Source organism: Spea bombifrons, chromosome 8, assembly GCF_027358695.1.
Source record: "Spea bombifrons isolate aSpeBom1 chromosome 8, aSpeBom1.2.pri, whole genome shotgun sequence".
In the NCBI taxonomy this organism is placed as follows: domain Eukaryota; kingdom Metazoa; phylum Chordata; class Amphibia; order Anura; family Pelobatidae; genus Spea; species Spea bombifrons.
Window position 1 is genome coordinate 240307 of NC_071094.1, and position 12443 is coordinate 252749.

Sequence of the window (12443 nt, forward strand, 5' to 3'; positions counted from 1 at the left end):
CCCCCTTCCCCTTAAAGAATGGCATTAATCCGAGGGATCGCAGGGTTCCAGCTGTGAGGAAAGTCTGGTTGTATATGTGCGATAAACGAAAACCAATGTCTTATACACCGCCGAGCCAGCGAATACTATATATATATCTATATATATATATATATATCTATATATATATATATACGGTAAACACTCATTACGTGTGGAAAAAAGTCCAAAAAACAATATTTCTCTTACACAGAGCAGTGCGTTAAATTGTTACTATAATTTATTGTTGTAAATGGAGCTATGATAAGTAGTGATACAGTACAGAAGCAGTGTAAGTGTTATCATATATACGTTGTTGTGTAATTTCCATGGCTGCATAATATTGGCAGCCGGTATCTGCCACGATGTCTTTAATCAGCAAGTAAAATTCAGAGGAGCCCAGTCCATGTCTGCCACGCCATACGTCAGGAAGTCTCCGCCGGAGAGAATCATCCGCCATGGCTACCGCCTTACTAACAAATTCACTTTTACCGGTGGCGCGTGTAATCATCGCGCATGACTCGCATCGCGCATGATCCTAAAGACTTCTTGTGTCAAAATATTAAATGCAGCCAGGAATGTATTATGCGGACGTCGCGCTTTCCTGAGAATAACAGGAAGACTTTTGCAGTAATAATTATTATGATCTGTGGGGATTATTTGGTAAAATCAACGTCTCATCTTTTGCTGGCATTTGGGGTTCCAGTAATGTCCGTGAGCCGAGCAGAGGTTATAAAGTTACTCTGCGTGAAAAACACTTAAAGTCCATCGAGTTCCACCCTTCCAAACACTTGTATCTGTCGCTGTTTGGGAGGAAATATTGTCCGGTGACGAAGTAGCATTAAGAAGTCTTGTTGTGGTCGCCAGATGCAGAATAAATCCACAACTAATGAGAGAACAGTGTGTGCTGATTCACAAACCATATGGTAATGGACTGGCCACCTGGCCAATTCCTCACTGGATACTCGGCACCTACGTACCCGTCGCACACCGACACCAGTGGGTACGCTCACTGACGGCCTCGCTCCGGCCGAGTAACAGTTTCCTAACTTACACATGTTTAGAGACGGCACTTCGGAGCGCTTTGATTTTACGTCCAGATCATGCTAAAGCCATAAGTTACTTTTAGCAAATCCCGGGTTCTGAACTGGAAATGTCAAATTCCGCAAAGAAGGACTTGTGTTTATGGGGACGCTTTTGGGAAATGTAATGGAGCAAGTTAAAGATCCATACAGACCGGATGAGAGGGGAAGACGCACATGCCACATGCTTGATAAACATACAATGAATGTCATTTATTAAACATATTGTTCAATATTTCCACAGACTGATTAAGAATGTGAATATATGTCATCCCCACAAACTTCTTAATTTATTTGTTTTTTGTGTGTACTATCGTCCAAGAGTGCAAGGTTATTAGATAGATAGATATTTATATGTGAAATATATGCTTTTATCTGTTATTAGATAGATAGATATTTATATGTGAAATATATGCTTTTATCTGTTATTAGATAGATAGATATTTATATGTGAAATATATGCTTTTATCTGTTATTAGATAGATAGATATTTATAGGTGAAATATATGCTTTTATCTGTTGGGCTGTGAGAGCCTTGCAGTTGGTGACAGCTGTGAGACGTGGCTTCTGATAGACGTGGCTGCTGTAACAGTAGATCTTGACGATGTCTTGTGTGTGGTGCTGACAGCCGCGGGTGAAAAATGATCTTCTTCCTAGATAGCCAAGAAGGTGGCGGAACGAAGTGCCGGGCAGGACTTGGAACGTCTGCCTCTGTTTGTGAGTTTTTAATAGCTGGAAACCGAGCTGCAAGTTTACAAGTGATTAGAATAAAGCTTGTAATTACTTTCTCTGTCCCTCCACCCCGCAGCATTCAGCTGCTAATTACACCCACTTAAAATGAAGATACAGGGAAGCAGTTTCTCAATTGAGTTCGCATTTTATTTAATAAAGGAACAGAAGAGAAAGGATGGCAGAGAGAAGGGAAGAAGTCGGCATTCTGCTCGTGTCTTCCCAGCGTCCGTAGTCTGGATTCATTCGCTTTCTCCCTTCTGCAAACAAAGCATCACAATTACATCAGTGCCATCCCACGGCGCCTTTCGATGTTATTTTAATAATTAGTAGAAACACGCTGCCCAATGAAAGTAGAAAATGAGAATTTTATCCCAGTGTTAGGGGTTAGTTGGGGAAGCTGACAGAAATCACCCTTCCCTGGGGATTGCTCTTCCTTTAATGCTCTGCCCCAGAATTTGTCTTTATGTATAGTTACAGCCTTTTCTTTAGATAAAGAAGTATTTAGGAAATATTAATTCGACAGAATGTTGTCAAAAATGTAAATCATTAAACTTAACAATGTGTGTCATTTACAATGAAAGTAGATCTCAAATCAGAGGTGGCTTCGTGCTGAAGAGTGGATTCCTCCAGGTCTCTCCTCAGTTTCTGGAACTCTGCTTCACGCTTTTTGTTCAGCTCCTCCGGCTTCTTCCAGACCCTACCGGCAGCTCCTTGATCTTTTTCTGCAGTTGAGATCCCAGGGATTGTTCATCTTCGATTTTGCTTTGCAGCTGGCTGAATTCAAAGTCTTTCCTGTGTGTGAAACGCAGCACTATGAGTAAACGGCTCGATATACTCCGTTTCATGATCAAGACAATAAAAAATACAGAAGACTAACTTTTTGAGTTTTTCCTCGGTTTGCTGTTTGTCGTTTTCCAGGTCCATGATTGTTTCCTGGGAGAGTTTCAGGTCACCTTCCAGTTTCCTTTTTGCTCTCTCAAGGTCAAGGCGAAGTTTCTTTTCTTGTTCCAGCGACCCTTCCAGCTGTGTATTTAAGAAATCATTTGAAGTGTCCTTAACGTTTCTAGATATTGAAAGCGTGTTTATAGGATATCTTCAGGGCCCGTGTACTTACATCATCCACCTGCTGCTCCAGCTTAGTTTTAGCTTTTGTCAGGGTGTTGACTTTGTCTTCTTCAGCCTGAAGATCATCAAGAGTTTGTTGATGAGCCTCTTGAAGGGCCTTCTTCTCCTTAGAAAGCTTTGGGATGTTCTCATCGAGCCCTGCCATTTCTTCAGTGAGGTTTTTAACCTTAACAAATAAAGAGAAGAGAGTTTTTAAAATCCCTGCGAGGAGCGCACACTCTTCTGCAGGTTGAGACACGGTGGCTCTTTACAGGCCAAGAGTGACCAAAGGAGCAGGAGTAAAGCCCCAGTTCAGCATCTGGACTGACTACAGGGAACATTCCTTGGCTGACGATTCACTTTAGTCTCAGACCTGCTGTGACAGATTAAAGTTGTGAGTCTTTGTAGTGAGGGATGTACCTGTGTAGTAGACAATTGTGGTGGAAGGTATGGCAGAGCCATGCGGAAAAAATTGGTGTACGTTGTTATTGGGGTGTTTCCTAACTGCCCTCACCTTTCACTGCTCTAGGTAATTGATGACGAATGTCTTGCTGTTGCTAACTGAATCTATGGATTCCAATAATTTCCCCCAGGGTGGAGGATATTGTTAGTAAAAGTATTAATAAACGACTAATTTACAGACAGAAGTATATAGTTTGTAGGGGCTTCTGATTAGAGATCTGTTGTCACTCCATGGACAATCAAGTAGGAGGACGCCAACTTAGCGTCAGTCACAAGCCTAACGATGCTTCTAGCGGGACCAGAAACACAGCCATACTCTCCATTGTGGATTATTTAATGGATTGAAGCAGAGCGATGGGATTTCTTTATCATTATTCATTTGCTATTCTCACATTAGTAGGAATGCTTGGGCAAACATGCACAAGAAGACTTACCTCTCTGGCACTGATGCTTCGGAAAAGGTTCCAAGCAGAGCTAAAAACAAAAGAGAAAAGGATTGTAATAAATCCTAGACCACAGAGCTAGCAGTCAGACAATACCAGGGACATCTGTATGCCTAGAGAACCCTTTCTGTAGGTACCTTTAACTCTGAGGTACTGATGAAGTGAGCGGGAAGGCTAGTGATGAGACCCTAGTTTCAATGTCCTTGGTGATGCAGCCCTCATGGAAGAGATAGTGTTTGTCATAGGGACGTTTTTTAATTGTGAAATAACTGATAATGAATTTGACCAGTTCATAAAGTCCCAATTCCCCCTTCTTATCCTGTATGAGAAGCAGCCTTACACCAAACTCCTAAGCCTGTTTATCTTCTCAAATGGAGAAAACTCTAAGAATACTCAATCCAAGTTTATAATCTTCCATTGAACAATGGAAAGACCTGTCCAGTCTGCATGGGAAAGGACCTTACCGAGAGAGCAACACCCTGCCTCCATCGTGCCTCTCCTCTTTATACGCAGCATCTTCTCAGCTGGGTATGGAGACGGACTTATACAACTGTGCCCAATAAACGTGTCAAATCTTAAAAAAGTTTCCAATGTAGCTTGTAGAGCAGACAGCCTTAGATAAAGTGGGTGAAGGGGTGAGAAATTAATGGCATTGGAGGTAAAGTGGGAGAATATTGAATTATAGGAGAGTAGAGCTAAAATCAGAATAACTACAGAAATTTTACCCGAGAACAAAATAATTGGTACCCTCACTTCCATGTCACAACCAGTTCTTTCTTGTCATTTTACCCCAATTCAGTCTTTATTCCTACAAAACTTCCATCGTTTACCTTCCAATATCTTCTATTTTCCGCCTGAGGGTATGCGCCTCTACTTTTGGGTGACGGCAGGTGTTAGGGGCCTGTTTTGTATCTACCCTTTGGCCGGAAAAAGGTGACCACCTGAAAGGGTGAATTTTGGGGCACATTTTACATATTTTCCAAACGAAGATATCCCAGAATGCAGCTGAGCTCCCCCTTTCTGATTTATCACTAAAGCATCTTTTCATAAACTGTATCTAGAAGGGATGCTGAATACTGGAAATAAGACGAGGTTCGTGTGATGCCTGATTCTGCCACCATGGTAGTCTATTACCCCACGGGTTCACTAATCAAAACTCCAGGGACTGTAGCTGCCCCCTCCTGCCACTGCCTACAGAAATGTCTTTTGTTTTACTCTTTACTACTCTATATCTTGCACTGTATTTAATGCTCATAGAAATGACTTCCAAGGTTTATTATTCAATGTCGCCTTGTGGTCGTTCCACTCCTTATGGTGCTTGATGGTTATCTCTTTCGGGGCAAATATTAAACAGGAACCATGTGGATTCATCATGGAAATAGAGAAGACTGAAGTGTTCATTCCTCTCCAGATACCTACCCCACCCCCACCCCCGGGCATTCTCTGCCTCCTTGCCCTTCACATCCTTCACCTTCTGGTGACTTTGTCTTTGCACTTCAATGGCATGTGCTCAGTTTAGCTGTAATTCCACCCCAGTGTCTGGGCCTCCTTCCCTCCTTACTGTGACATTAAGGAAATGCAGATGATCTCAGGGAGACATATGATCTTAGCATCTCTAATGACAATTAGCAGGAGGTGCTATTCTTGGCAGAGCAGGTCCTAAACCAGGAACAGATAAGCATCTCAGCCGGGACCTGGGGCTTCTTATCCTGTCTCATTATCTTCATAACGAAATCAGGAGATCTGTTTTAATCTCCGCTCAAAGGGTGATCCTTTTCTTATTGTCTGTGAGACTGGATGTGTTTATTAGCCCAGGACCGACACCTTATACTCTTACTAACTTTCTCTATCTTAAAATATGTATTGTCTGTCACTCTTTCTATTTCTGGATTTCTATTGTAAATGCGATTTTTCGGCTGGGTTACTTGGCGATTGTAATCCATGGATGTTGGATTTGCTTGGATGATGTTAGCATGTGTAAAAGCGCTGTGTGAATTTACATGAAAACACCTCCAGAACATCGTTCACCTCGGCCCCGTCCCAAAGCAGCGCATCACCCTCAGAACCGTCTGTCTTACCCTCCAGGCTCTTCGGTGTTCATCCTAACCCAATATTTAGTACGTTTCTATATTTACAGTGTATCTATGGCACAGCTACCATATGTCATGCTTCTTGGAGTCATTCATGCTGAAGAGCCCATGAGAATCTGGCTGGGATGCAGGGAACCATGGGCAGTTACGTGTTATCACTGAGACACGCTAACCAGATGAATGTCCATGTAAAGGTGCGGTAGCATTACAAGAAACACGCTCTTTGTGGAGTTGGGTGTTTTCACAGGTGCTTTGTACCTGTTATCACAACGTTACATCAGGACACGCCATTGCTTGATCAGAACCACGATCACAGTGTCAAGAGTCTAGAGCTGAGGTCCTGGTGGCAGAGAAGATAATAGTTACCGCGTCTAGGTTAATTTGAATCCAGTCAGTATCGCGGCGTGAAGCAGACATGGGCCATGACCTGATGAATAAAACAGGAACAAGAAGTTCTGCATCCATGGAGGACGTTTAATAAATTGATAAATTCTTCCTGGTGATTATTTACTTTCTGTAGAACGAGTCAGTGAAGCTGTGTGTTTATTTTACACCCAGGGGATCTACACAGTGACAGCAGCCTTCCTTACACATATCATACACACTGAACACTCTCAGCCAGACCCAGGACAGCCCAGAGGCGGCCAAATCCTTCCTACACCCTGCCTTCCTCCATGTCTAACTGGAAGAAACCGCTGAAAAACAGCTGTGAAAATAAACTTTCTCTCCGCAGTCTGACATATACTTCGCTGTGTTTCAGGTGGCCATAAAGGGGTTAACCCTCTGCCGCACTTCTGTCACCCTGCACAAACATGCCAAGAATCAGTCTGGCCGGTAAGGGATCTGGGGCTGGAAATCTTTAAGGCATGAGGGGGCCTGACCTTGGGGTCACACTTCAGAGGTGCTGTCCTGTGCTCTGTGACAGATGCCACATTCTGTCCCTTGCCATGTTTCTCCAGTGGAGAGGGGGTTAAAATAACAGCCCCTATCAGATTTCAGCCTCCAGAAGAGGTCTAACCACGAGCTGGAGCCGAACAGGTCCATGAAATCGCAGGTTTTTGCAACAAAAACTTGAAAGGGAATGAGACTTCTTACGACTGTCTGCACGAAGCACTATCAGCGTTCTTTAAAGTATGAGGAGACCTTCCCTATGTCATGGCTGTCACAATGTGACGGGTCTGTCTAACGCTCACATCCCCCGAGGAGTCTCCACACAGTGATTAGATCTGAATCTGTTTCTTGGCAGTTACAGTATTACAAAGTTTGTGTTTCTGCCAATATCTGAGAACCCCGATTACATCCAGAAAGTACCTCATAGGTTGTTTTGTTGCGTCCGTTCCTTTTCTGGCTCTCAGTGGCCAAGGAAGGTTTTTGTCCTTGATCATTAGTGGCTCCTACATATCCCTAATATCCCTAATATGCAGAAGCTGCGGGAATTGTGGTTGGCATATAAATAAAAGATAATAAATGTTCCACCACCAACAACCGTCCTAATGGAATTTTTAAGTTTCAACTCAGGTGGAAGGAATCACTCCTTTCGATGTTGAATAAGCAAGAATACCTTCATTGTTTCCGAGTTCTTTATCAATTGCTCTTCTGACATTTTGTGACATTCACATTGTGAAGTTCTGCACGTTATGATATAATCTAATAAACAAGCCTGTCTGTCTCCTGATGGTTTCACCGGGGGGGGGGGGGGGGGTAATTGGCATCAGCCCCGTCACAGCTTTTGCCAGAGTAGGGGGGGGGGCAGCAGCCTCTGCTTCTTTCCATAAACTGAATATAAAGCCCCAAATGTTCTCACCTTGGGCTCATGTTGGTCCCCGAAGCACCGCAGGAGCACACGCTCTGTGACAGGTCACAGCTGCGCTGCACACGGCACGGGTCGGCTTCTTGGCTGGGATGTCGACTGTTGAGGAATTGGCTTCTACTGCACTGTATTTTCTAGTAATCTGGCACATTAATCCCCTAAGCCAGACTTGGCCATCTCACATTGCTGGCACCTTCAGTGTCCACAGGAACGGAGTGAAAGGAAATGTTACATTTACACATCGCCAGCGTGACGGGGGTGGGAAATAGCTTCCCGAAATTAACATCACAAACCCAAATAGTGGAAACATTGAAATAGATGAAGAATAAGGTGAGGTCTCATCTGTCCTCGCTTAATAGATGACCACTGGACAGGACCTGAGCCTTATCTGGCACAGAACCCAGCATGTCGCTCTGTCCGCTCATCTGTCTTATGTATAGTTTCTCCGTAATGGCCAGATATTGTTAAACGGAAGATTATCACACGTGCCACAAAGGTGACCCACTAACCGGTCCTACAGAATTAATTCTGCCTGTGAAATAAAATAAAAAAGCAAGGATAGTTGGAAGATGGGGCGACGTTTCTTGAAGGTGACATTGAGACTATCTTGAGCCCAGCTGTCTTGTTTAATAGCAAGAAGATCTGAAGGAACTTGGCATGCACGGATCCAGAGACCTCACCACGAAAGAATCTTAATTCCTCTCCTTAATGTCACACGTCCCAGGCACAAGGACAGCAGCGAGGACATACCACGCATGCTACGGACCATCTCTTTATTGAGCACGGAGCTATCTCTGGGCATGACTGTAAAATGAATGCCTTAAGGACATATTTTAGGTTAAATGTGTCCCAAAAGGGGTTGTGTAGTGTTTCACAGCGCAGTCACAGGATGACCACGGTCCCGGACTGGGCGCACTCAGAAAAAATAATACTTAAATAATTTTACTTTAGATGACCGAGAAAGGTGAGGTTCCGTTACAGCGTTTTTAGTTTGCCCGATGAGGAATGAGAAGAACACGCGGCTGGTTCAGCCAGAAGCGGAGACATCCCAAACGAACGTGATACCCTCTCAAAAACTGCGCCATGATCCCTGTTTCATCACCGATAACAGTGGGCAGCTTGCCATGACAGCTCCGGAAAAAAGAGACTGTCCCTTGCTAAACACAACAGGTATGACATCCAATAAACGCACAGCCATTATATCCCATGATCCTTCAGTGCAGATGTCATCAGAATCCTACCGTCAGCCCAAGTAAACCGCTTCCTGTTTTCTCCCTGCATTGTTTTAGCAGACGGCGCATGAACCTCTAGCGCTGGTTTGTTTCCAGCCGCGCAGGTCCCTCTGAAACGCTATTATCACAGATATCGCTGGTGCCTGCAGTGTTACCGTTTGTCCACAAGATGGAGGGAGAGACCCACAGAAGGTTAATCCTGAAGCGTCTTCGACCACCGAGAGCCAAACGTCATTCTCTGTAACACAACTTACTTAGATTTTTGTATTATATTACTATAATTAATATTTTATAATAATTATTATTTCTGATAACAAATAATGCTGGATTGCGGCCATCTCACTGCAGCACAGTGTCAGACTTAACATGGAAAGTCAGGTTGCCTTGGACATAATAACCCTACTGGACGTGGACATCTTGGCCGACAGAAAGAAACCTAAATGTTTTACGAAGTTACGAGTCGATGATCCCGTTTCTCTTCCTGGCGTTTGAACCAAAATTTATGTCTGTCCCATGCATGTTTAACCCCTTAACTACCATTGACAGGTGAGGCACGTCACGCAAAAACAGTCAGGTGATGACCAATGACATTCCTGCCTGTTATTTCATTAAACAAGCTTAGAAAGTGATCTACGATCACTTTCTTTGCTTAAACGGTGTTGCTATAATGCCTCGATGTCGAGGCATTCAGCAACACCGAGATCGTCTTCAAGGGCCATGTCTGGCCCCTCCACGGGGCGTCAGCATCCACCATACTCTGTATGGACGGACGCCCGTTTTAAAAGAGTTTAGGAGGTGATCACTCAACGAACACTCACCCCAGGACGCGCTGTGACCACTCCGGAGAGCGGTCACAACCCCCACTGCGAGTGATTCTGCCACTTGCAAGATGGCGGTGCGTCCTTTAAAAAAAAAAAACAAAGTTGGAAAAGTTCGCCAGAGCTCTAGAGAACTCTGGCTCCACCTGCAGGTTTAATACAGGTACTGCATCGAACCAGGCAAGTCAATGGAGCCCAGCTATCTAATCACAATGTGATTAGTAAAATATTTTAAAAATAATTAAAAATAAATATGGGGGGGAAAAAGCTTTAAAAATAATTATGCATCAGAGGAACCATCCAGTTCCAGCAAAATGTAAAAAGAATAAAATAAAAAAAATAAAGTTTATTATTATGAGCAAGTGCTAAAATTAGCTATCTTCCCAAAAAGATACGGAAAGAGTTAAAGTAAAAGCATTTCAAATACCGAAGGGTAATTTAAAAAAATGAATGGTTTGCTGGGGTATATTGGATTGGCCGGGACTGACCAAAATGGGGGGGGGGCGCACTTCCCAAATGTGGCATTTTACCTCCCAAACAACCTGACAAACCCATGCATGGGGGGTCTTACTGTACTCGGGAGATATAGCTGAACACATATTGGGGGTTTGTTTGAAAGTGACGTATACCAGGAGCTATAAGTCCATACCTGAAGAGCAATTTTAGTGAAAAAACACAAAATAAATTACTACCGCAAACTTTGGCAAAGGTTGGTGATATAATCTCATTCATGGAAAGGGTTAAAATACCAGCATTTGAAATACCTTGAGGTGTCTAGTTTTCAACAATATACGGTTTGATGGTGTAAATTGCATTGGCCGTCTTTAAAGATACCCGAAATAGCACATGGGGCAGAAAGACCAGATTTGGGGAAAAAATGGTTTTGAAATAGCAAAACGCTGCTTGTACTTATTGCCCAATAACTTGCAAAAAAACAAAAACATCGGGTATGTCTAAACTCAGGAGAAATAGTAGAATCTATTTAGCAGGTTTTTTCATTCGTTTTGTTTTTTTTGGATGAGTAAAAGATTTTTCAGGTAAACGTCAGAAAATGTGTTTCTTCATTTTTCATCATATTTTATTATTTTTTAATTATTGAATTACCCTCTACCACCTTTGCTGGAAGGCAGAGTTTTGTTGTTTCATACAGAGGTAGGGATTGAGGCTTCTCTGTACCCCATTACACTGTGGGTGGGTGGTTCGGAAGAGATGGGTTGTCTGAATGACCCCCGGCAGAGCTGTTTCTAAGTGGGATTTTGGGTGTTATCCCTGTTTTTCCGGTGGCCGTTATTGGGACACCCGAGCTCATACGCCATTGTTCCCAGTTTCCTTGTGTGGTAGCAGCTGTCTAGCTGGGAAATAGTAGCAGTATGGGAGCTGGCGCCAGTAACGGCAGGGAGCCCTCAGCACAACGTGTAAGATCACAGTAACGGAACTCACACGCTTCGTGTAAAGAGAACGAGGAACACGGAAATCACAAGAATTCACGCGGAGTCTCAAAGCGTTCCGTGTCGTCCCATTATCTGCTCCGTGTATTATATAGAGAGTAATGAATACTGTCTTGGCCTCTCCTGATATACTACATGCACAGGTCAGCAACCCCCCATCGCCAGACTCAAAGAATAACGGTCTATTCACGAGTGTAAAAATCAAAATGGAGAATAACCGGTCTATTCACGAGTGTAAGAATCAAAATGGAGAATAACCGGTCTATTCACGAGTGTAAAAATCAAAATGGAGAATAACCGGTCTATTCACGAGTGTAAAAATCAAAATGGAGAATAACCGGTCTATTCACGAGTGTAAAAATCAAAATGGAGCTCAGACAAGTTTCCATCAAGTTAAACTTGGCAACTGTTGAGTTGTTGGAAGACTGCGTGTCTCTGTCAGGTTGGAGTTGAAGTCGGTTGGTGTGTCGTATGTAACGTGTTCTCGGTTGACCTGCCTCATCCTCTGGACCTGAGTTGTTTTTGTCACGTTTCTCCATGAATGAAGTTGACTTTCCATGAATATAACACTGTGCTTTTCATCGCAAGCCACTGGAGACCGGCAGACGAATCAAGACTGGGAATACTGGCTTTAGCGGATAAAGCCCATACCTTGTACCGGACACAGCTTATAGGGATCAGCGCTGGTCTGATGCCATCTGTTATCATGTAAACGCGAAATAACCCTCTCCTCCTCGCCGGCTCACACCGTGTCTCCTCCAGCTAGGCCTGAGTTCATTTCTCTGTGAAAAGCGTCTGGATTTCAATACAGACCAGGAATAAAGGGTGAAGGGGTTAAACTTTTTTGGAGTAACGTTAAGCCAAACAAGGTAGCTTTATACTTTCTTTCTTGTATATACTATTTATTGATATATTTGTTACTTGCTTGTGATGTGTCCAATTATGTTACAATTCTTTGGGCTTTTATTCCACGTTGTTTTTTGCATTATGAAACATAAAGAGTGACAGCAGATAAAAAGCATTAGGCCCATCCAGTCTGCCCGACCTCTGAATCCTTTCCTTAGAACCTGCCCTTATCCTATATCTAGCGGATCTGCCCGGTGCTGCCCGCTAAATCCATCGGTAACACTACCAGGTTTCAAAAACAGAAATGCGCACGTTCCGACTTATACCCGAAAACATCCCAAAAACACGCCGTTCGATG

At 43.4% G+C, this 12443-nt stretch overlaps 1 protein-coding gene across 1 annotated transcript; it reads right to left on the bottom strand.

Annotated features, from left to right (window-relative positions):
* Window positions 1-2056: 2056 nt before the first annotated feature.
* Window positions 2057-7746, bottom strand: LOC128503104 (myosin-6-like). The gene is given in 9 exon segments (XM_053473126.1): window positions 2057-2089; window positions 2406-2536; window positions 2539-2624; window positions 2710-2855; window positions 2947-3123; window positions 3833-3872; window positions 5999-6051; window positions 6298-6358; window positions 7736-7746. Coding segments are annotated over 9 exon segments (723 nt in total). The 3' UTR covers window positions 2057-2071.
* Window positions 7747-12443: the final 4697 nt, after the last annotated feature.